Source organism: Podarcis vaucheri (assembly GCF_965113315.1).
Source record: "Podarcis vaucheri genome assembly, chromosome: 4".
NCBI lineage: Eukaryota > Metazoa > Chordata > Lepidosauria > Squamata > Lacertidae > Podarcis > Podarcis vaucheri.
Genome location: NC_138762.1, coordinates 60,730,109 through 60,756,052, shown reverse-complemented (window position 1 = coordinate 60,756,052; position 25,944 = coordinate 60,730,109). Strand labels below are relative to the sequence as shown.

Sequence of the window (25,944 nt, the reverse complement as noted above, 5' to 3'; positions counted from 1 at the left end):
GTTTTTTTGTGACTTTGTATTTTCTTTGTCTTTTATTGTGAAAACTTAATAAAATATTTATTAAAAAAAAATTAAATATAGTCATACCTTGGCTCCCCAACACCTTGGGAGTCGAACGTTCCCGTTCCCGAACGATCAAAACCCATAAGTGACTCATTTTCAAACATTCTTTTGGAAGCCGGATGTCTTGACAGGTCTTCTGATTGGCTGCAGGAGCTTCCTGCAGCCAATCAGAAGCTGCGCTTTGGAAGTCAGATGTTTTGGAAGTCAAACAGAATTCCAGAACAGATTCTGTTAGACTTTCAAGGTACGACCGTACAGTAAAGGAAAGTGTGGATAGAGCAGTAGACCTTTAAAATAACCCCTCGGTTGCTTCTAAAGTTCTCCACTTCTCTTAGCATAGAAAAAGACCACGTGTTTGGTAAGTTAAAGATGGTTTACTTACAAACTCTTCAAAGATCAGATTCGTGTGCTTTTCCATAGAGCAGTCAGAAAAGACAAGCGGTAAGACTGGAGTTCCAAAGTCGTGAAAGTTCCTAAAGTATAGAAACACAAGGATGGCTTGCTTAAGTCACATGGTCTAAGCTAGAGGTAGATTTCGCATGATGGAATGGAAGAACAAAGGCTTTATCACCTTCCTAATGTGAGGGGAAGTGACCTACCGTATTTTTCGCTCTATAAGACGCACCAGACCATAACACGCACATAGTTTTTAGAGGAGGAAAACAAGGAAAAAAATATTCTACACGAAACAGTGGATGTATGATTTTTGTGGTTCATGCTGTGGCCACAGACATGTGATCTGACAGTGAGTTTGGGGTAGCCCAATGCAAAAATCCTGAGGATCCATGTGGATCCGTGCTTTGTAACCACATTTTAAGAGGGGAGGGAGGGGAAAGCACTCAAGGGTCAAGGAACACGCATGGGGTGGGTGGAGAAGGATGCTATTAATAATGCAGAAGAGGGGTATAAGAGGAGAAGGCTCCTCTCCTCTCCCGCTTTGCTCCTTTAAAGGCTCTGCTTCTCTCCCTCCTCCCCGGCTCACTGAAAAAAACAGCTCCGGACTCGTGTAAGCGGCCCCTCTCCTCTCCCGCTTTGCTCCTTTAAAGCAAGCAGGCTCTCTGTCCCTCTCTCCTCCCCACTCAGCAGCTCTTCTCCTGCTTTGCTGTTTCAAAGTGAGCCATGGAGGAGGGAAGGAAGGGGAACCATGAATCCTCTGCTCACGACTGCAGCAGATCCCGCCACCATCCGTAGGCATTCGCTCCATAACACACACAGACATTTCCCCTTACTTTCTAGGAGGAAAAAAGTGAGTGTTATGGAGCAAAAAATACAGTAGTTAAACCTGGCAGGACAGCTTACTCTATGGTCTTAACCCTTTCATTAGGCATAAGCCTGATTCTCCCACAAATACTGGGTGCAGATGCACCGAAAAGCTTTTGCTCCACCCTCCCCCAATCTGGAAGGCATGCTGGGGCAGGGAGAGCAAATAAAGTGCAATTGCATGACTGCAGCTGATGGCCACAGTCTGCACTATGAAGCAGGTTGGTTGTGCAACTAGTGCATGCTAAGAGAACAGCATCTGGCACCAGAAATGTTTGTTACTTCAGTCCTGGTGGCTGGACAGCATTTTTCCCACTGCACCTGTGGGGGCATTGTTCAAAGACGGGGGGGGGGACGGGACATTTCTGTCCCAGCCTCTGCTTTCTGAGGTGGCTGCCTCACTCAACCCAATGGTAGATCCAGTTCCACTGCTATGTGTTGTGGTTCAGATTATGGCAGGCAGCTGAGTTTTGAGACTTTCCCTTGATAGGAGAAGTCAGGTGTGTGCCTTCCTCAGTCACTGTGTATGCTAAAATCATAAGCTTGCCCTCAAACATAATTATATGCCTCTTCTTATGTAACTAGCGCTGGGCGAGGGTTGTTTTCCTTTGTAATGCTGGGGATGGCTGAGGGCCAGCTCCTGTCTGATTTTTGGGGGGTGTGAGGGGAATAAAAGCTGATGGATTTGTCAACAATCCAGGAGCTTTATGGAACAAGACAAATTCATCCGTCTCTGCTAATCCTCCCCTGATACAGAGGATTTTCCTGCCATTAAATGATAGCTTTTGAGAGCAGAGAAAATGCCAGCCTTTCAGAGATGCTGCAACAGAGCTAACTGCAAGCTTCAGAAGAAAAAAGGACAACACAGACATCCCCCTGTCAGGTAAGGGAGGCAGGTAACCAGTCCTTTAGGTGTTGGTGGAGGAAAGTATCTGTGGCTGGTTACATATAGCCATACATTTGCATTATTTCCAGTCCACTTCATATTTCAGTGTGATGTATTATAAGACTGTTTGGGCAAGTAGGATCGCAATCCAATGCACAATTTATTGGGAGAAAGTCCCGTTGAATTTAGCGGGAATCCAATTCACTCTGAAAATAAAGATGCGAAGGATTGGGTTGCTGGTTGGAAAGGTTTGTGGAAGAAACCAGCGGAAGGGAGATCAGTTGTGCTTTCAGACAGAGGATGAAAAAAACATATTATAAGCAGTACATTTTTAAAAAGAAAGGCAAAGGACAATTGCAAATCAGAACTGTATGGCATAGTTCCCTGTTTTTGGTCTGCTTTTAGATTTTGGAGGACCTGAGATGCCACAAGCAACTAATCAGGGTAATGTTTGTCATCATTTTAAATGGTAAGTAGACTTTTCGTTCCACAAAATTTTACAGCAATTTCTAAAGCTAGTAGTGTGTAGTACTTTTATTTTGGAAGAGTTAATTTATGTTAAGCACCCACTGTAGGGAATTTATCAGTTTTTGGAGTCAGATTTTTCAGCATAAAGGTACAGGACTGGATCATTTGCCAAGTATTACAACATCTGTGTCATTTTTTTGCTATGCTGCCCTTTTACTTCAGTCATATCTGGACACCAGCAATTCCCCTTTTGTTTAATCTATTACATTGATTAGTTTTTGTGGTTCTTTGAAGAGAAATATGGACCATGAACTCTGAGGAAATTGTATCCCTCTGTGGACTCTACTTAATTATGTATTAACTGTCTTTCTGTGTAAAGACAGTATGGCGGCTGTCTTTTAAGCTTATTCCTTTCTTTGGATACCTAAAATGGATACTTGCTACAAATGTCAAATTGACATTTGGGATTTGAAGAACTTTTCAGCATTTTGTGTGGCTTAATTTGTGACTTTGATTAGGGACAATTTTATGAAAAATAAAAACACTGCCCATTCCCTGCTATACTGAGGCAAATTAGAATAAAGTGGGGATCCAGTTTACAGTGGGGGGGATTATTTACCTCAGTTTAGTGCTCTTTTGACTTAGTTTATCCTTCCTTCTCTTGCATGGAATAGCTAAGCCCTTCAGGTAATGCATACTTAATTCTGGGTGACACAGTTTTGCGTTAATAATGCCTAAATAAACAGTAGACTAGAGCTGTGCAGATAGATGATTTGATGGTGGACTATTGCATTGTGGTCATTAAAGCTGACTTACACACAATACACAGACTAGCGTTGATGCCTTTTAGTTAAGGGGAAATGAACAGAAAGAGTTATGCAGCAGGCTTTATTTTACTGCAGCTGTAGGCCTTAATGTTACCACCCTTTATGTTCCTAAGTACCAAAGATACATCTGTGTAGGAGAAAGCAGTGTTTCTTACCATTTATTAACATAAAGGATGGTGTGTTTTTTTTAAAAAATCCCTTTAAAATGTCCTCCCTTCCACCCCAAGTACTTGACTGATTATTCCTATTCCAACTTTTAAGGCAGGACTTATAGCAGGGATGGGGAGCCTAGAGCTCTCTAAATGTTGTTGGACTACAACTCCCATCATTTGCTGATCATTGGCCACGCTGGTGATGACTGATGGGAGGTGGAGTCCCAACAACATCTGGAGCAAGGATGGGGACCCTTTTTAAGGGGCCATGGTGGGGGGGGGGGCAGAGGCAAAAGTGTGCAGAGCAATGCGTTCCAACATAGCACGAGTGGGTCTATGTTTCTCCTTCCCTGTGTGCCCCCAGAAATCTGCTTTGGAGGGTTGGCAGTCTCTCGCAAGCAGATATTGGTGGGGGCACAGTGGGGAGAAGGGAAATCAGAAGTCTTGTTGCACAAGCTGATTTCCATTATGCAAGCAGATCAATATCATTAGGTGTTGTCCGCTCACTATTCAGTAAGCGTGTGTAGCATCCAAGCTTCACAGAGAGGACTTTTAGAAAGGCTACAAGCACACATTTATTAATGACATGTTGCTTTATAAATGTATTTTGTTCTGGGGGATAGTCCATTAGCAAGTTTCAAGCAGCACCTAGAATCCTAGACACGAAATGATTCTCAAACGACAAATCAGGACAGTCAGTTTGGACACATTTCCACCTCTCCAGATAGTCATTAAAAAGTGGTCCTGAGTGCAAGTATCTGCCTGAGTGAATGTGACATACCACTGACACCTTGTCCAAGTCCTTGATGATTTCTGGAATTAATATTATTAATAATAGTGGAGTGGTATTCTAACTCATTCCCTCGTGCAAAGATTACCGCTAGCGCAACGGGACTTTCTTCCTCTTCTTCCTTGCACCCTCCCCAAATCTGGAGTATTGAGGGGAACCTTTGAACAGATTTAGCAGGGTCTTGTCCCACTGAAGGCAGAAGACAAAACTTTGAACTCGTTTTAATTAGCTTGCTCTTAAAAGCTGAGTACATTCTGGCCCAATACCACATGTTTGTGTTTGGTTGTGAAGACCTGCTAGCTTTTACTGCTTATACTCCATTAACTTGTGTTTAAAAAATTGTTTGCCCAATGCTTGAAAATGTGGGGCCCTGTGAGCAGATAAGCTGACACAAGGACCCTGTAATATTGCAGTGACATTGATGCCTTTAAACTCTCATCACCTGCCATGATGACAATCTTATCGGTTGGCTAGCCTGCCCACAGTGTGCACTTGAGAAGCCTCCCCATTCACAACCAATAATTTCAGTTTCTCCTTCTCACAATCGAGAGAGTCCTAGGCTTAGTTCCAGCTGCATCCCTTAAATACAGTTCCACAGGAACAGAGAAAACTTACTGATGGGAAGAGGATGGGAAAATGCCTTCATTATGTAAATTGGGGGCAAGTCTCTCCCTTGAAAGGATCCCAAAGAAGAACCTATTGGATGTGATAGCGAAGCTTTCTCATGCCACATAATTTGTAGAGCTTATTGAGATTCTGCGAAAGTAAATCAGCTTCTTGAAACTTAATAGGACCCTTCCACAGCTGGTGTTTGTCTCAGCAACTAGTCACTCAATCCCAGTACGTTTCTGGGCTCAATTCAAAGTGTTGGTGCTGACCTTTAAAGCCCTAAACGACCTTGGCCCAGTATACCTGAAGGAGCATCTCCACCCCCATCGTCCAGCCCGGACACTGAGGTCCAGCGCTGAGGGCCTTCTGATGGTTACCTCACTGTGAGAAGTGAGGTTACAAGGAACCAGACAAAGGGCCTTTTCAGTAGTGGTGCCTGCCCTGTGGAACGTCCTCCCTGCAGATGTCAAGGAAATAAACAGCTACCTGACATTTAGAAGACATCTGAAGGCAGCCCTGTTTAGGGAAGTTTTTAATGACTGATGTTTTAATGTATTTTTAATCTTTTGTTGGAAGCTGCCCAGAGTGGCTGGGGAAACCCAGCCAGATGGGTGGGGTATAAAGAATTTTTTATTATTATTATTATTATTATTATTATTATTATTATTATTATTATTACTAGTAAGCAAGATCCATTCATTATATAAATATTGTGTTTTGATACTGTGAGTGTTCACTAATATCTGATTTCTCTCTTTCTCTCCCCCCGCTTCCCTTGCTGGTACACTTCCTTGCCAGTCCTTCTCTGCATCCCCCTTGCTCACTGTGTGTGGGCCTGTGTCCGCTCCTGCCCCACCAGCTGTGTGTGCACTCAAGAGAGGAGTTGTGCCATTCTTTGTGACCGTGCTGGTTTCACACAGATCCCTAAAGAGTTTCCCTGTGAGGCCCACTCTATTAACCTGGATAAAAATAGCATCAAATTCCTCGCTGAGAGGGCATTTGGTACCCTCCCATCCCTCAGATCTCTCTCATTAAGCCACAACAACATATCCTTCATCACTCCTGGTGCTTTCAAAGGGCTAGCCAGCTTGACGGAACTAAAAATGGCCCACAATGAATACATTCAGTATTTGCACACAAGGACTTTCATTTCACTCAAGAGGCTCGTCAGACTGGACTTAGCGGACTGCAACCTTTTCAACATCCCAGACAGGATTTTTATAGAGCTTCCAGCTCTTCAGGAACTCTTTTGCTTTCAGAACAACTTCAAAAGGATTCCAGGAGCGATACGAGGGATGGAGAATTTGACCCATGTTTATCTGGAGAAAAACAAGATCGAAGCTGTGGCTTATAATTCTCTCTTGGGTCTGACCCAGCTGAAATATCTCAATCTGCAAGATAACAGAATAAACGTGATTCATGACAGAGCTTTTCAGTACTGTCAGAAATTGGAGTATCTTTATTTAAATGACAATGTCCTCAGTGACCTCCCTGATAACTGTTTTGACGGCCTAAGACGTCTCAACATGCTTAATCTTGGCGGCAATTTACTTCGAAATGTCTCTAATACATGGTTCCAGGACCAGTTAGAGCTGGAAGTTTTGTATTTGGACAGGAACAGGATTAGCCACATTGAGGAAGGGGCTTTTGAAAACCTCATAAGCTTGGTGTCTTTGCACTTGAACAGTAACAACCTAACCACCTTGCCTTTCTCAGTCTTCCAACCTGTCTACTTCCTAGGAAGACTCTATCTTTTCCGGAACCCCTGGGAATGCGACTGCAGGATTGAGTGGCTGAAGGAATGGATGGAGAACTACAGACTTGTTAGGGATATTCCTTGTGCCTCCCCATCCTCTGTGGCCGGTCTTGACTTAACTGATGTTTCTTTCGAGAGAACGCCTGAAGGTTTTTGTCTTGACCCAGAGGAGCTAAATGCCACAACTTACAATCCTTTCGCAACCACAGAACCACAATCTACCACAGAGAACAAGTTCAACAGCCTTATCTCTAAATTCCTGCTCCAGAAGGGCCTTTCGGAAGAAGTAGGAAACACCACAGAAGCTTTTGTCAACACAACCTTGTTAGATGGATTGACTAATGAGGCGTCTTTAGGACTGGGGGAATGCAATATCAGATTTGTATGTTATCTAAATCTTTGGATATTGTTTAGAACTACTAGAAGTTCTATACCCTCTGTATAGTGTTTTGTACAGGATAGAATGTTAAGTACCACCTTCAGACATAGATCAGGTACAAAAGGTCTCTGTGGTTTAGTGCATATTTAGACCTAGTGATCTACTTTGGGCCCATCTTTCAAAATAGGTTTAGGTTCACAGAGGCAGAACTCATTTATAAAGCGCTTTATAATTTTATAATCTGTCACACTGAGTGAGTGTGATTCCTGTCATTAGTCTCCCATAAGAGTGACTCTAAAGTAAAGCTGCAGTAAAATTAATCCAAATTCATGATGAATTGAAAGAAGGTTGGCAGGAACATGATTGCTGTTCATATTTTATAATCAGACATAGCTTAATAAGGAAGACAGAAAACAATATGTATGGTGATATGTACTGAAAAAAATAGATAATAGACTTGCAGCTTTACTAAGGGATTTGGCAAGACATTCTGGTGGTTCTTACATATAGGATGCTATTGTCATGGAACAAAAAAGGGTGATGGTGTTCTGCAGCTATTAAAAGGATCAGAAAAACATAGGGATTAGTTTCTCTGTATGAATCTCTTGCACCTGATGGGAACCTATTTAACAAGACTAAAGCATAATAATCCAGATATTAGGGATGGGTTTTTTCCCTTTTTCTGCCATGTTTTTTATAAACACACTTCACAAATATATATCCATGTTTAAACAAGACTTTTCACTTCCTCTGCTAGACCTGATTCCTCTGCTTACTGTAGGGAGAGCATTTCACCATTGCTACCACACACTGTACTTGCCATGCCTGTGAGTCTGGGAATGTTGAGAGAGAGGCCTAACAACTGCCACCGTCTCATTCCATTATCTTCAGGGGACAGCATTGGAAGCTCCTCTGAACACCCATGATAGCTACATGGAATTACTACTATTAAGTAGTGGGTTGACAAAGCAGATGACACAGAGATTCCTCCAAGTAGTTCTTTATAAGTAAGCTGGAACTGAACTGAACTGAACACAGCTCAGCCGGCCTGCTTTTATAGCCAGCCAGCTGTCACATCGCAACAACAACCCAGGGTTTCCCGCCTAAATTAACTGATGTAGACCTGAGTGAAAACAATATACACAATAGCCCTGGTGGCCAGGGTGAGCACTTCAATACATAACAACTACTATATCAGATGCTAGGAATTAAAAAAACACACACGGGAGGAGCACCACACTCGTGTCCTAACTATAAGCTGGCTAGCTTCTGTGGGAAAGAGGAATGCTGGATTAGATGGAGACAATTGACTTTTACCAAGATGGAGCCACAAATGCAGTTTAAGGCAAGCTGCTCCTTTGCTCCCACAGCTGCTGTCACACCCATTTTTACAGAAGACCTGCTTCTGTAAGGCCACAAATGTTGACACTGCCAAAATCATTTCTGCTTCCAAAGCTGACCTCTCTCATTTGACTCAACATTAGCTGGAGTGCCATGGTCTGAATTGTTCTCCCCTCATGATAGCCACACTTTGCAGAAACAAGGGAAATAAAATTCTGGCAGCTTTATAAAGAAAGGCTGCTAACATTCTTCTTCAAACAATGCATAATGAACATACAGAACTCACAGCTGTGAGGTGTACTGACCACCATTAGTTTCGATGGGTTAAAAAAAATATCTGAATTGACATATTGACAGCTTTTACCTGTGATAGCTAAACATAATCTCTATGTTCAGATGCAAGATACTTCCAAAACACATGGGTATATTAGAAATAAAAAATAAGAGAAAGCCACTACCATCTTCATGCCCAGTTTTTGAGCTCCCAGAGACATTTGGCTGACTGCTTTTGGAAGCAAAATGTCTGAAAACCTGGCCTTCCCACCAGGGGTGTTGTTATGTTCTGATGCAACAACCATGACATGAATTAAAATATTTAATTTCTCATAGTGATCTCTCCCAAAATTACATTTTCACTTCAGTTAATTTCTTCAATAGTCATCTCCCACCCTGATTTTCCCACTAAGTGGTGTTACTTGTCATGATCATTGTTTTTAAAATTGCTTTTGTCTCATTACATCCAGTCATTTCAGCTCTCCTTCAGACTTTGTCCACTGGGCTGTGGGTGAACTCAAGGGAGGGGGAGGGGAGGGGAGGGGGTAAGCCCCTGACTCTTCACAGGTGCTGAGCAAGCCAGCAGTCCTCTCCACCAAATAGAAGGGGCTTGGACAAAGCAGGGTATGTAGCATATATAATGTAAATAAAATTAAAATGGGCAGGGACAGCTGCTATGCTATGGGCAGTGGCTACTCAGGTCAGTAAGCCATTTGCCCCTGCCTCCATCATCCCTACCTCTCCTCTGTGAAGAACAGCTCAGGACCACAATACCTCAAGGACCGCCTCTTTCCATATGAACCTACCCGGACCCTGAGATCATTTTCTGAGGCCTTTCTTCGTGTGCCTCTTCCTCGAGAGGTCTGGAGGGTGGCAACACGAGAACAGGCTTTCTCTGCATTGGCTCCCGTCTCTGGAATGCTCCCCCCAGGGAAGTTCGCCTGGCGCTTTTATTATACACCTTTAGGCACAAGGCAAAAATGTTCCTTTTAAACCAGGCCTTTGGTTGATTTGACTGACATCCTATGCCCTTTTAAAATGTGGGGTTTTTTTTGGGGGGGGGTGTTATTGGGTTGTTGTTTTATTTTGATTATACATTTTGTGGTTTTATATTTTGATTTTATTCTGTGACCTCCAAGTACAGGGCAGTATATATCAATTCAAATAACACCACCACAAGCAGCTATGTGGTACTCCTGAACTCCCTATGACAGAATTGTAGAATCACAGAATTGTAGAGTTGGAAGGGACCACCAGGGTCATCTAGTCCATCTCCCTGCAATGCAGGAATCCTTTGCTCAATGTGGGGCTCGAACCCACAACCCTGAGATTAAGAGTCTCATGCTCTACTGACTGAGCAAATCCTGCAAGTGCCATTTATGCAGCCACACCACCTGGAGTCTCTTAACCCTTCAATTACATCTCAAACAGCACATAACAGGGCATTTAATTATTATTCTGTTTTTTAAATTTGCTTTTAAATGGTTTGTTGTGCTATAGGCACTGAATATATATAGAAGTCTTTGCAGTGCTATAAGCTATACTGCAAGGAGAAAGACTACAGATACATATAAAAAATTATGAATGCCCCCCCTCCTTAGAAAATGTCTGTACTCATACATGCCTTTATAGGCATGGATATTAATTAGCATTCATGAAGAAACCAAATCAGTGTGTAAGGTTTCCACTTGGAAAATGTTATTATTCAGGGTTTCTTAAAAGCAGATTTTCCAACTGCACAATTCCCCATCACTTAAAAAACCAAACAAACATAAATGAGTTCAAAGCATGCTTTTCTGCTTGTTTACAAGGACTTGCATGGTTTGCAACTCCATGCCTACATGTTGGGCAAAATAAATTCCTGTCTTGCAGGGGGTTGGACTAGATGACCCTTATGGTCCCTTCCAATTCTATAATTCTATGACTCTACACTCTGTAGCAATGACTGTTTCTCCATAGGAGTCAGCAGTTCTTATCTACTATGCAGTCTCTTAACACAGGACAATCCAATGGCCCTTGCACTAATATAAAGCCCAACTCAATATCACTTACATTGGTGCAAGAGCCATTGTATCTTCCTGAAAGTTACCTGTATTTATTCTTTTTGCCCCATCAAACATGTGCTACCAAAGCTGGTATCTCTCAAACCCGAGGGGGAGGAGGTTCCTGGCAAGGGCTGGGACTGGGACACACTGGGGCAAGCAGGGGATAGGGAAGGAAGTACTCACGCGATGGCGAGGGGATGAGGGCCAATGCACAGGAACCAGGGCAGCAGGACCCAGAGCCAGAGCCAGAGGGGGGCTTGTCCCCACAAACATGGCAGGCCCTGAAGTGTAGAGAGCAGTGGGAGAGGCGTTGTAGGAGGCTGAGGCAAGCAAGGGCCTACAGCCCAGCTCCCTAGCTGGCCAGGTGGGACTCACTAGCTCTGGGAATGTGTGTGATTCCTCAGCTGGAGTGGGCTTGGCACAGGTGAGGGTCATCTGCCTCATCAAGCCCAGATGCTGCAATCAGCAGGCAAAGTACCAAAGGGAAGCAGAGAGGAAGTGCTGTGTCTGCTCAACTGCCCATGTTGGCGGACCTTGGCTTGAATGTTCCTGGACCTCAACTGTACTTTGCTTCAGGTTTGACTCTGGACTGTATCCTGATATCAGACATTTTTACTTGGACTGTGTTTCCTAACCTTTGGACTTGGTGTGGTTTGATCCCTGGACTTTGAACGTGACTTGCTTGCCAGGTAGATCAGGACACTCCCTGTTTCTCACGTTTGTGTGAGGTGGGGGAAGGAGAGAAGGAAATTGAGGAGTGGAGCTTTCATTCAAGAAAACAAAACAGCCAACAAACCAAACAATGTTCATTGATGAAATATTTGGCGTTGTGTTGAGAGTGTGTCTTTCATGGCTTTGAGAGAAAAGATCAATTTTTTTGCAGGGCTGCCAAATTACAAGTGCACTGCTATGATCCTCGCCAGCGTACGCACTCCACCCAATGAATCACTGTGCTCAACAGCTGTGGAGCTGAAATGATCCTGAGGGAAGGGAAACACCTCAGGTCTTGATTTGGGGGGGGGGGTGAGGCGGGGAAAGAAGACGCAACGTCTCTTTCCCTTCCCCTCTTCTTGACTTAAGGGTTCAAAATCCCTAATTAAGCATTAGCCCTGTCCTCATACTTGTTTAGGACAGTACCCTGCCCTTTCTCCCAGAGGAGTCCAGGGTGGTAAACAAGTGATAAAGCAATAAAACATCTTAAAAATATTGCATATGCAGACAAGGCAATATCTCTGCGTAAAAGTGCTCAGTAAACACATACACCTAATGTCCCTGCCCCGATTTTTCCAACTGCACTTTTTTGTCTACCTGGGCACCACCATAACCACCCACTTTTCAACTGATGCTGTTTACCAAAGAATTTTAATTTTGCCTCTTGAAAATGTCATGTAATGCTAAATAATAATAATAATAATAATAATAATAATAATAATAATAATAATAATAATAATAAATAAACTGCAAGTACTTGACAATCATTTTTAATTATTTCCAGTGAATTTTTACACACATTTTACCTACCAAGCAAAACTAAATTATATTATATTAATTTAACCAAAATATCTTTTGAATTCCCAAGTTATGTTACAACTTTTTAGCACCCCTCATTCTTGGAATTTGAAAGCTGAAAAATTCAACACTCCCTTAAGGCTACTGTGAACTAGATAATTATGTAACCTGTCTTTAGCTTTGGATATTTTTTTTAAAAAAGTGTTGTCTAGTGTAAGATTAATATTTTTTAATATAATGGGAACTCTTAAAAGAGCACTTTCCCCAATCTGGCGATACAATAAGAAAATTTTTTTACCCACAAGTGCATGGAGCTTGTAATATGTGGCTTATGGTTTTCAAAGCACACATATTCCAACATAAATGATAAAAGAAGTGAAAGAATAAAATGTCTGACTAAAATTTCCCTACACAAAGATCCTGTTTTAAAATATAATTCATGTTCTTACATCTGCAATGGGTATTATAGGGAAGAATAGGCAAACAGATGGTTTATAAACAGTATTAAATAAATAAATAAAAAATCATTGACTAGGCATGTCAAACACACAATCCAGCCACAAAAGCCAGTTCCCACTCTTGATTTAAAAACAGCAGGCGGTGTTATTAATGACGGATGCTTCAACTAATAATGACCCTTTCCTGACAAATTTTAGATGGTTTACAGAGTTACACATTGTTTCTGCTGAGCCTTTCAGAGTAGCAGCCATAGTAAGAAATAATGAACAACTTGTTATTGCATGGACTGGTGGAAATGGATTGTCCAGCTTTTCCAAGCCCAGCTGCTGTTGAAAGCGGTAGAATCCTCACTCTTTCTCCAGTCTATAGTTTTGACTGCCTTACAAAATAGGATTTTATGCTGCTAAATTCCTAACTGTGTGGCCCTATTATTGTTCAGCTATGCAAAGAAAAAAGCAATCACAGCAGCAGTAGCAGCAAGCATTTTTGGGTGGAGTGTTAAATACACCCAAACCCAGGCATTCTAGCCAATGCAGTGTTATAGGACAATTTTCCTACTGCAAAAAAAGGGGCCAGATGGCATGATAACTACTTGATTGATCTCTTCTGTGCACTACATTCAATGACTTTGGATTTTCAGGCTATTTATAAATGCAATAATCTTCTTAAATGCTAAATTCAACTGTGTATTATAAAAGGTCTCGTCCCTGTCCCCTCCTGTATCAGCCAAATGCTGTAGATTAAGTTGAGGATTTCTCCAGGGAAAACATTGTTCATCATGCGGCTTGAAGTTTGCAGATATTTGATAAAACTGCTAGTAGGATCCGGAATATTGGTTGGCTTTCATTTCTGTACAGCTGGTTCTTTTTGTAATGTATATTTAGGAACTGCTTTTATTGCTGTTGTCCTTAACATGAAAACTTTATTATGGCAATAGTGGTAAAAAAAAGTTAACAGTGCATTTTAAGCAAAAGCCAGCAGACGGGGTTTCTCAAAACTAATAAAAACGCAGAAATATTTGTGACTTAAGAGGTAGCAGCAAACGTTTAAGGGCCCATCAACTATCTTAGAAACTCAATTACAAAAAAACTTTCCATTTCAGGGAAATTTGTGCTGTTCAGGGCCATGACCCTGAACAGACAGGTTGACAATATTGATTTGGACTCCTGTGGTTATTCCAGCCGCAGGTTGGGGACCCCTGATCTAGCCTAACCCCCCAAAATGCAGGAATCTTTTGCAAAATGTGGGACTCAAAGCTATGATCCTGAGACATGGGTGTAGCCAGGACTTTTGTTAGGGGCGGCAGGGATGATGTGATTGGTTAGTTAGTTATTTCTATTGTTTTACTTGAGAAGAGAAGACTCCCTGGAAAAGACCCTGATGTTGGGAAAGATGGAGGGCACAAGGAGAAGGGGACGACAGAGGACGAGATGGCTGGACAGTGTTCTCGAAGCTACGAACATGAGTTTGACCAAACTGCGGGAGGCAGTGGAAGACAGGAGTGCCTGGCGTGCTCTGGTCCATGGGGTCACGAAGAGTCGGACATGACTAAACGACTAAACAACAACTTTGTTTTACTTGATCTGGGGGGGGGGGCAGCTACGCCCATGCCCATGCTCTGAGATTAAGAGTCTTATGCGCTGCCAACTGAGCTATCTTAGTTTTGCTTGTTCACTGGAATACACATACGGAGTCTATACAGCTGAAGGTATTATTTTGCATAGCAAGTACCCAACTGGCAACAAATCCCATTCGCACAGAATGATAAGGAGTTGGAAATGTGCTCAAATGTCACCTAGGTGAACTCCCTGCTTACTGCAGGTTACCCAGAGTCAGTGGGAGATAAGAGAGGCTTTTTAAGAATTTGCTGAGTTTCCCGGCACAGGAAAGACTGAGGTTTTGGACTTCGTAGGTCATGATTGAACTGCATTGTAACAATATGTGAATTTGTTCTCAAGCATCAGCCATGGGGTTAGGGCAAATGAGCTCTCCTGGCATTTTGGAGCTGGAGTGAACATGGAAAGCCCTTAGAAGAACATACTAAGCTGAAAGGTTTTTTATGAATTGAATTTGATAATGTTTGATCATGAGCTATCTTCAGTATATTTTCTTCTTCACAAGTTTGAACAATTTGTGCAAAAAAGTAGTTAGCCCTGAATATAGTGCTCATCAATTTAATTGGGTGACCCTGAACTCTAAATTTCTATCTACACTCCTCTCAGTTCCATTCATTATTGTCAAAAAATCCCAATGCAACTCCATAGCTTTTTTCTGAACTAAAAAAAATAATCCTGAAAAACTTTCCTCATACGGTGGGTGCTCCAAACACAATAATTTGGGTAGCACTTTGGGGTACCTTTTCCAAAGGTATGATCTCCTTTTTGAAATGGAGCACCCATTCACAGTATTCCAAATACAGCCACACCATTAGAATAACAAAGCATTATGATGCTAGCAATTTCATCTCCAACACCTTTCCTAATAATTTAAGTCTTTCCTACCACTTCGCTCCCACTATTTAAAAATCTGAACAGCAGCTAAGGAGGAAAGGGCCAATTTGGACCACCACTGCACCACTAAGGGTGGGTTAACTTTCCCACTGCATACTGTTCTCCTACTGAAATTTGCCACTGCGGATGCTAATTGTATCACAGTAAAAATTAGCTGCATGACACTTGTTGGTTCTACATTGCAGGGCAAATAGCTGCTGGAGAAACTATTTAAATCAGAAGAAGGCACTGGGAGAGAAGGTTATCTCCCACCCTGATACCAGAGTCCTGATCCAAACTTCCTCCTTGTGACTGCTATTCAATTTTAAACAACAACAACAAACCTGGAAGATTTAATTACAGATCCCCATGGGAATATGTCATGGCTACATACACTCCCTGAAAACAATGATCTTTCCATTTCATTTTCTGCTAATCCTTTCATAAACAGAGTACTAGTCACATAAAGCATTCTGGCATATTTTTCAGTGAAAAAAACATGAAGGCATTTCCACAGGACGAGAATAAGGGGTTGACATTGCTGAATAAACATGACACTCAGGTAAACATTCAAAGATAGCTGGCCTAATTCACTTGAGTACCTGGCATATCCCCACCCCCCTTGGATTCCCCCAAAGTAACATCTATGTGTTGATTTACCCCCATTTCAGAATACCAATTAAAATGAAAGCTAGTAGATATCAGAATATTACAAAACAATGCAGTAACTCACCATGCTAATTTCTTCATAGAAGTGCTAATTCTCTGGACAGATGCTCTCTTTTTTCCTCGAGACCCATTTCAATTTCATTTAAATATTAATAATGGTAAGGTTTCTTATTCCAACAGAAAACAAAGCCTCTGTTTATCATGCCTTTTGGATAGATACATACATACAGAGAGGCTCCTTCATTGTTCCCTAATATTATTTTTAAGAAGGGGTAGTATGGAGGCACCATCCTTTAGTGGTTCCATTCTGACCTCCAGGGCTGTTTCCAGAGTAGTCATGGGAGGCTACTGTTCAGTACCATGGAAGTTGTCCTGTGGTGTCTTTTGTTTCTCAAAAACATGGCAGCATAGGCACATCCAGTAAATCAGGGTGGGCCGGTTTCAGGCTTGCCTTTTCTACCTTTAAAAAACAAACAAACAAAAAACCCAGAACTCTGAAATTTACCAAATAGAGCCAGGTGCAAATGAGTGGCCGGGGTGGGCAGAACAGCATATTCTTCCAAGTGAGGAGCAGGATGCTTCCAAGCACCTGCTCAAGTTCACAGAAAAAGGCACTCCTGGTTTTCACTCTTGAGACATCGTCTGCACAATATATTTAAAGTGGCATCATACCTCTTTCAGCAGTCACGACTTCCACACGAAGAATCCTGGGAACTGTAGTTTGTTAAGGTGATGAGTTATTAGAAGACCCTTATTACCCCCACAGAGCTCCAATGCTCACAGTGGTACAGCAGCCAATCCTTCTTCCTAGTAACTCTGTTTTGGATGCAGAGTTCTGCATTTCGATGCCTCTGAAGGCGCTGTTGCTCAGTATGGTGTTGTGTCGCCCAGTTTGGTGTGATGGTTCCAAGCTGTACCAATTCTGACCCCTCTGAAAATACTGTTGCTTAATTTGGTGTGTTGGTTCCCAAGAGCGAAGAGCAGGTTTCGGTCTGCTTGGATACCATTGGACAATGTTTGGAATCCAAACAGCAGACTGAACCATTCCAAGCTCTGCCTATCTGGAGATGTCACAAGAGATTGTTGCTCAATTTGGTGCAACAAACTGGGTCAATGGGGATGTCTCTGATGATTCTGCTATTCCAATTTGACATGGCGGTTCTTAAGATGGAGGTGCAGATTTTGGTCTTTGTTTGGAAAAGGTTGGCTGCTATTTTGAATCAAGATGGGGGACTCCACCATACTCCACCATTTTGGATGGGGTGGGAGGTGGTGGCATTGTTAATGGGTGTTGGCAGTGCAGGAGCCACCCACCAAGGGTGCAATCCTGGTGACCACAGAACCATAGAATTGCAGTCAGAAGGGACCCTGAAGGCCATCCAGTCCAATCCCCTGCAATGCAGGAATTTCAGCTGAGAAGCACAATACTACAAACCATGGGTGCTACTTAGCTGCATTAAAATGAACTAGGGTTTTGCTGTTGTCATGGAAGATGAACTTGCATCACAAGTGTACACAGATACTGCTAATAAATATGCTACTAGCACAAATGTTTTTGATAGTGGCACTGGCTACTAAATCCCCGTAATTTGCTGCTGAATATTTAGCTAAAGAATAAAAAGTTTAACACGTAAGAGCAGAAAAAATCCAGAGAGAATAAGTCACTAATGCAGATGTTAGAATGCTGGGAGATTAAAAGCTTATTGAATCAGCTCAGTGATTCCATTTCCACAGCACTGGATTATAATAGTACACTCAATTCCTTAAGAATAATGTTGATGGTAAAGAAACAGCTGTATATTGCTTCAATTTTTTGCCAGCCCTGTGATGCAAGGCATGATGTCATAAAGTCAGGAAAACCATGTAGTCTAATAACAAATGCAAATTAAATGGTTATGTTTATAGTTGAATAATCAAAGCTCGGGGAGGGGATAGAAAAAGGGATAACTTTTTCTCATTAAACTTACATTGTGCCAGGTTCAGAAACTCAAAACTAGCTTGCAATCCGAATTTCTGAAGGTGTCATGGACTATGCAATGAGACAAAGGCAACTGATAAACGTTCTGGGTGCTAGCCAGCTAAATTATGGTTGTCCACTGAGATCAATGTATTTAAGTTTACTGGGTTGTGCAATGGGACTTCTCACCTGCATACCCTCAAAATCTGCTATAAAAGGTTTGCAGAGTAGTTCTTTGGGACATGTGAGGAAAAGTGAGGTAGGAGAAATCCTGTTGCACAAGTGGAACTCTGTGTGCAGAGTTGGATTCAACTCATTGATTTCAATGGGTATACTCTGAGGAGGACTAATGTTGGGTATCACCCTCTATACATAAATACCCTAGTGCAAAGACTTATATGCCAAAGGAAATGGCTCTCTTTGCTCTTGCTTGCAGTCTTCTCAAAGTGCATTAACTCTTCTTAGGCCTTTTAAAAATCTTTAGTCTTTTATATTGTTAACATATGTTGAATTCTGAATGGTTCTCAAGGAGGTGAAGCTATCTATGAGTAAATAATTTTTTTTTTTGCATTTTAACGTTGAGGATAACACTTTTCAAAAACATACTGGAATTTAATAACAAAAGCAAAAAATCCATATTAAATAATAAAAATGTAAAACAATCAGTCCAAGGTACATCAATACTGGCGATAAATGGTGATTTAAGTTCACAAAGACATCAAACTGGGATGGGAAATGCTCAGTCTCCCTCTTCTAGGACAGGGAACAGACGTTACCCTTTGCTGAAGGAAGGTCAGATAAATCAGAAAATAGCAACAACCCTGAGATGAATACATGGAAAATATTTGCTTATTAAGGCTCTGCATATAAAATTTAGGACTGCTTCACACATTGTCAAGAACAAACGCTTCCCCATTCAGTATGCACTGCAGGAGGACGTGGCCAATTGGAAGCTCCCGGAGATTTGTACCTGTGCACATGTTTGTTTTATTACACATATTTTTTTCAGTATATTGTTTTTAGCATGTATAATATGCGCACATGCTAAAAATGTGACTGTATGAAGCAACCCTTATTTGCTAAGTGAGCCACAAGTCTTCAAGTCTTGCAGTCAAACCACGTATGCCAATCAACACAAAGATGGCGAGAATCCCTCCCCACCCTAAACATCTACAAAGGAGTTGACTGGCTTTTGAAGCACCTGAAGAATCCTGTGATGAAATGAATGACCCAAGGCATTTAATTGTTGAACACATAAAAGGAAGTATATTTAAAATAAAAAATTGGTCAGAATGTAGAGTCATTTACCGTTGAAAGGAATTTACAGGGCTGCGGCAGATGAGTCTTTTGGAATTGTTAGTTCATCGCAATGCCTAAACTGGTTTCTTCATTGCACAGTATTTTCTCTTAAAATGTGTGCATTTTCAAAACAATTACATACATATTAAAAATCAGCATTTCTTTGCTTAAACGTAATTAAAACGTTAATACTCTCAGACAACACAGATCTGAAATGGTGAAACCAGTAATTTTTTCCCCCTCCCACCTTTACAACAAATTAAATTGAGACAAAATTACAAACACATTTCACTACATGATTATTAATAAAAATTAGGATTTTTGTTTATAAAGTTGCCCAAAATGCAAGGGATGTGCATAGGTTTTACAACTTAGTCATAGTACTTAATTTTATTCCCTTGGGTACTTCCCCCCATGAACGGAATGTACTTTGCTGTAGATTACAGTTTTTTTTCAACACAGATACACCAACAGCATGAACGCTTGCGACTGTCCACATGCATTAAGAGTCAAGACCCAACTTCAAATCTCTATAAGTTTTACAGAGTTCTTCAAAGAGACAGTATCACATTATTCGGATATTACATGAAAGTACTTCAAAATACTATTCTAAAAATAAAAAAGCAAAGGAAGGCCATTAGAATTTAAGAATTGATCTTGTTATGATTGGGCTAATAATTTCAAATAAATAAAGGAAAGCAAGGTATTCCAATTCACAAAATCAGACTCTAAAAAGAATGTAGTGTTCCAACCCCAAGTTAAGTAACAGATCATATTATTATTAAAATAGATTATAGAAAGCAGCATCTATTTTGTGCAGTTTTAGGGGCCTTTGAAATTAAAAGCTATGATTTCCAAAAATATAACATTCCAAAGGATTGAATAATACATATATTTAAAGATACATTTTAATAAAGTTTAGGAGAACTGATTAAAAAAGATACTGTCTCTTTAAATTAGCATTTTCTCCTCCTATCTATAAGGACATGACGATAATTATAAATTTAGGTCACACTACATCTAGGTAGTCTCTAGGGGCCAAGACCTGTTGACACAAGGTCAATAACAAAGAGGTTCTTCCATGTATGAGGTGGTTCCCAGTAATGATAAAATTCTTCCGGTGATAAGATTAATACACCCAGGAGACGGGAACCCATTGCGAGGCTGTACAAACAAGCTCAATGGCTTCTTCCAGATGCCTGATTGTTTCATCAATTTCATTGTTGATAATTGTAAGATCAAAGTAGTGTGCATATGTTCTCTGTAAGATTTCAGATTCCTTTTGCAAGCGCTGAAGAGATTCATCCTGCACAGTGATGGGGGAAAAGGGGTGGCGAAACACATGTATTATTTTCTTGCCATTGTATCTTGCATGTGTTACTTATACAGAAGAGACTATCAAATGAAATTCTTACCTAAGAATTTGTCAGTGATTTAGTACCTTAATAAACGCCAAATTCCACTTTATTTGTTATACAGTTTGCCATAGTCTTAGGTTTCTCACATCACAACCATACACTTATCTACTTTCAGGGAGACTTGAATGGACAAGGAATGAAGATGAGAAAAAAGGATCAGCATAAACAAGGACCAAGGGGTGTGGAGGGCTATGTCATTAAGGACAACACACCACATACAACCTATTTGTCTTCTGTTATGCATTGATTTGATTAAGGCACATGAGCAATCTAATTCATTTCAGTGAAAGAAGCAGATCTGCACACATAAAGGAACATGAGCATGATTCTGTTGTCTCTTTCTAAATTGGGGGTGGGTGGGGGTGGAGCTAACCTGTGGCCTTGCAGATGTTATTGGATTCCAACTCCCATCAGTCACAGCTAGCATGGCCAAGGGTCAGGGATGATGGGAGCTGTAGACCTGAAATGTCTGGAGGGCCCCATGTTAGTCGCCCCCTTATTTAAATGAATGGGGCGGCCCTTGTGAAATCGCTTAATTCACACAAACTGGAAGTTCCTTTATTCACAACGAATTGGTAGATGGTGTTGACTAAAAGGAATACATTGTATGCTCTCTGGTACACACGAACTACTAAAGTTTATTAGAGAACAGGGAAGTTGGGAAACCATTACAGGATCATATTAAGTTTTTCTGATGTGCACACTTTTGCAAACCCTTTAAAAGTGTGGGGAACCTGTGGTCTTTCAGATGTTGGATTTTCAACTCCCATCAACTCCAGCCAGCATGACCAACAACCAGAGAGCCGTATGTATCCCACATGTGCTCTAAACCTATAAATGCTGGTGTTGCCTTCACAGGGACAACTCTGCTCCCTCCAATAGGAGCAGCCTATGCACACAAAGAGCTTCTAGTTTGGGTATTGTGCATTAGCAACATGAGACCTGCGGTATCAACTAATCCACAGATATATTGCTCCCTCTTCATTACTTTGGCCTATATGAAATTGCCACCACGGGAAACATTCACAGATCTACACACATTCTGAGAAAATTGTGTGAGGCTTTACTCTGAGCGCTTGTCATTTCCATTTGTACCACACTCCTCCTGAACAGGCACGTATCAGGAAAGGGAGGTGAAGCAGAAAAGTACTAAGATTCAGAGCCAATGGATTCAGAAGCCAGGCATGTTATAGCCACACCCTGGTGATACTATGGGCCTTAAAATGATCATGGTGTAAGGCAGGCACCTTCAACCTGCGGCCCTCCATATGTTTTTGGCCTACAACTCCCATGATCCCTAGCTAACAGGACCAGCGGTCAGGGATGATGGGAATTGTAGTCCCAAACATCTGGAGGGCTGAAGGTTGGGGATGCCTGGTGTAAGGCAAAGAAAGTGCAGTTGTTCCTCATTAGTCTAAGTATCTACCAAGAAGCTGCATTTTGGCTTCAGGGATATAACATTTTCCTATCAGCAGAGGCAGTGCTTTTTTTCTGGCAGTACTCAACAGTATACAGTACTGGCACCCCCCCCCCCCAATCTTGCGATAAGGTATATGGAGGGTGGGGAGAGCAAGCAAGCAAGGCTAAAAGGGGGATTGCAAAAAGCAGGAGGCTGAGGCAGTGAGGAAAAGGAGGTCCTTGTTTGGGGCTGGAGTTGCTGCTCTCAGTCAGCAGGTTGCATCATTCCCCCTCTTCTGCCCTGGACATGCTCCTATGCTGCTGCCTTGCAGTGCTGCAAGACGGCTGAGCGAGTGAGTACCACTTCCCTTTCGTCTCTGCTCACTCTTCGCATGTGTACGGGGTGGGAGGGAGAGAAGGCGGACAAGGCTCCATCACCCTCCATTCTGGGGCTGGGGCAAGCCATAGAGGTGAGTGCGGACGGTGGGGCTGGTGGCTGGGAGGAGGGGTAGGAAGGAGAAGGGGAGGGCAGGATGTTGGGTAGGTGTGAGGAGCAGAAGGGACAAGGTTGAGGGAGAGGTTGGAGAAGTGAGAGGGGCACACAAAGTGGGCCTTTAATTAATGGAGGGGGGAACAGGAGAGAGTGTGAGAGAGAGAGAGAAAAGGGAGGAAGAGAATCATGGTAAAAACTGTCACCCTTTTTTTCTAGAAAAGAAGCACTGAATAGAAGCACTATAATTTTATATTTGGGAAAATGAAATATTTCTTTCATACACTGTTACTGAGACTCCTGCATGGATTGTAACCTGTGCATTCACTGGTCTGTGACATCATTACTGAAATGCAATTCCTGTTCCTGTCCATGTCTGGCACCTTTCCACTGTGCAACTTAAAATAATGATTATATATTATTGGTTCCTAAGCTGGTACTTACAGGCAACTTTCTGCACCATTTTGGCAGCTAGATAAAATTAGTACAAGTGCAAGAAAATGAGAAGAAAAGTAAAAATGATAATTCAAGAAAAATAAACAAAACAAGGGCAGTCATGTAGGAGGATATGTCTGTGACATCACCACATCTTACACTTATTTTCATTTCAATTTCTGTCTCCTTTTGTCAGTTCTGTCATACAATTTCAGTGAACAGGTGCTTGCTCCATCTTGGAATCATGAGTTCAGCATTTTGCTTTTTATAAAACGCAATACCAAAATATATACTATTACACCTAGACACCATTGACACTTGATACAAAATGAAATGAATAAAATAGATCTATATGGAAGTTTTAAGCAGCTGGGCTTGGACAAAGTAAAAAACAAACTCCTACTTTCCCAATAAATGTAAGTATGCTAAAAATTGTTTTGAAGATTAAAAGGAAAAGAAGCTCTGATAATGTCTTCACATCACAAGACATTGTCCAAACTAAATCTATATATTTAAAAAGGTTATTCTCTAGCTGTGTGTAAAGAAACTTGATGTGAACTTCTATTTAGGGACAATCAGTGACATAAAACAGAGAGGCAGACTTCCATCATCCTCTCATGCATTTTCATTGAACGACTGTGCAGAAATGAGTGGTACAGACATGTCCTTATAAATATGTGCTTTTAAGGTAGGTTTTAAAACAAGGTAAAGCAGGTAAAGAAAAAGGGATATTTATGCAAATGATGATTTGAAAGGAAAATGAATGAATGGACGTAGTCTTAAACTTCCATTACAGTACAGAGAAACAATAATGAATATAAGATTTCTTCATCAAGATTTCATTCATCACTATTATCTATCACATTAAATTCTGTCAAATAGGGATGAAGTTTCTGTTTGTGCCTATTCTTAAGTACTCTACAAATGTGATTTCATTGCAAAAGTCTTACCTCGTTAATGCCTGGGGTAATTGTAGGTGCAGCGATAAAAACAACAAAAGGAGCAAACTCTGCAGTCCTCAGGACCTTCAGGGCCTAAGGAAAGAATATTTTAGGAGGAGGAGCATGGCATACATTGTAATACATTTGAAGACAAAACATGATTCTGGATCCTTTTGGAAGCCAAATTGTAAGTTGATAAGTGTTTCCAACCTTGCAGCGCCCGAAATGTCTATGCATTGTTAGAACTCGTTTCTGTCAATGGTACTACTGAATGTAAAAAATAAATTAAATATAATACAAGGGCCCCCAATTTTATCTGGGCTTGGCAGATAAACCTGTCCTCTGACTTTCTGTTCATATCAGGCATTGGTGACACTTGGAAGTAGGCTAGAGAACTTAGGAGTGACAGCAAGAGGGGAAGAGATCTTTACCACCTTTGATTTCTCTGTGATGTGCAGAGAACTAGGTGAAGGGGCTTTCATTTGCTACTAGGTAACCAGGAATAGCAGGTATGTGTAACTGCTGCTGACTACCAGGTCGCAACAGTTGTAGGTATTTCATGTTTGATGTTGAAGATTTTGCAAACCAGTACTCAAGCTGATATCATTGCAATTTATACAAATGAGAGAACCCATCTGCACAATTCCTATTGTTCATAAGACAACCTGCAGTTTAAAATACTGTTTCCGTCCGCAACTGTTCTTACTAGTGCTTGAAAAATAGCAAGAAACACTTTGGGCTATGTATGAAGTCTTTTCAGGAGCCCCGCCAAATTTTAATATTTAGAGAGGAAATGTTCCCCCACAAGCCCCTTGGCTGCACCCTTTCCCACTGCTGTTCACAGCTTGTTTATCCCTCTACTGCTGATTCAGCGGCATTTTATATTCCCCAGGTTCTCTTCCCTGAATGATCCCAGCTGATCAGGGATCATGTTGCAAAGGCAATGATTTCACGGACAATAAGGTTTGGCTATGTGTCAACCCCCATTCTAAACGGGTATGGAACATCCTTGTTGCTGAGGTGGCTGCACCCCACTAACAAGGCAGTGTACTGGCCTGATTGCCTAAATAATTAGGGGCACCCTTGGAAAATATTTTCACAAACTTTTGTGGCCCACCTGGGATTTAAAACACACTGCAGATGGACGTTTTGTTTCATATTTCTTTTTGCAAGAGACAAAAATGTTCAGAAAAAGGATACATAGTTAGCTCTGATTCGTTTTGTGGGAAAATGTCATATGTTTTTCATATATACCAACAATTTAAAAATCATGTTCATATATGAAGAAAAGCTCATTAACATATCAAATGTGTTAATTTAGCGCAAAAAATAAAACCGTGTTATATATTTGTAATACAATGAGTTAGTCACTTCTATATCTACCTGAGGTTCTACGTCAAGTATTGCAATTAATCCCTGTTCGTGGATCTTCCGTATTGTTTCCAGTTTTGTCCCATACATTGCATCTTCATGGCTACCATATTCCAAATATTCGTTGTTTGAAATGTCCTGCATCATTTGGTCATGTGATACGAAGTAATAATTCTTTCCATTCTCTTCATCTTTCTTTGGTGGTCTGGTTGTATCTGTAATTACAAGAGTCAGAACACTGAAACTAGCTGTTTGTTCACTCGCCATGTTTCACACCCAATCTATAACACAGACATACATACAGGATGGTTGCCAATGCTGTCCATGAGCAAGTGGAGCAGACTTCTGTTCATGTAAGGGGACTTTAACTTCCCCTCAACCCCTTTGCAGCAGCTCCTTGCATGCCCTCAAAATTTGCTCCAAAGGATTATAATAGACCGTCCATATATTCTGATGCCAAAGACATTCATAAGTAAATATGGTGGACTATTATTTTTTTCGAAGCAACTAATATGAGTCTGACCAAACTGTGGGAGGCAGTGGAAGACAGGAGTGCCTGGTATGCTCTGGTCCATGGGGTCACAAAGGGTCAGACATGACTAAATGACAACATTATTTTTCACCTTCATATATTTGTATTTGCAAAGACTACCACTAATT

General features: G+C 41.3%; 2 protein-coding genes across 11 annotated transcripts in view; one reads left to right on the top strand and one right to left on the bottom strand.

The window, feature by feature from the left end:
* Positions 1–308: 308 nt before the first annotated feature.
* On the top strand, positions 309–7,767 carry NYX (nyctalopin). 4 transcript variants are annotated; one of them, XM_082221511.1, is made up of 4 exons: positions 309–416; positions 2,080–2,206; positions 2,615–2,678; positions 5,854–7,767. In XM_082221511.1, exons 3-4 carry the CDS (start codon positions 2,657–2,659, stop codon positions 7,254–7,256), a joined length of 1,425 nt encoding a protein of 474 aa, XP_082077637.1. In that variant the 5' UTR covers positions 309–416; positions 2,080–2,206; positions 2,615–2,656; the 3' UTR covers positions 7,257–7,767. The 4 variants fall into 4 exon arrangements, with proteins under 4 accessions (XP_082077637.1, XP_082077636.1, XP_082077639.1 ...); XM_082221510.1 differs by lacking the exon at positions 309–416 and having other exon boundaries at positions 1,554–2,206; XM_082221513.1 differs by lacking the exons at positions 309–416; positions 2,080–2,206 and having other exon boundaries at positions 2,254–2,678; positions 5,915–7,767.
* Positions 7,768–19,170: 11,403 nt separating this feature from the next.
* The window catches only part of CASK (calcium/calmodulin dependent serine protein kinase), a 123,508-nt gene continuing 116,734 nt past the window's right edge, over positions 19,171–25,944 (bottom strand). For all 7 annotated transcript variants that reach the window (XM_082219822.1, XM_082219824.1, XM_082219820.1 and 4 more), the window contains 3 exons: positions 25,297–25,499; positions 23,923–24,006; positions 19,171–20,537 (listed from right to left, as the gene is read on the bottom strand). In XM_082219822.1, the coding sequence (XP_082075948.1) occupies positions 20,361–20,537; positions 23,923–24,006; positions 25,297–25,499 (464 nt within the window). In that variant the 3' untranslated portion in view covers positions 19,171–20,360. The remainder of the gene's footprint in view (positions 20,538–23,922; positions 24,007–25,296; positions 25,500–25,944) is intronic.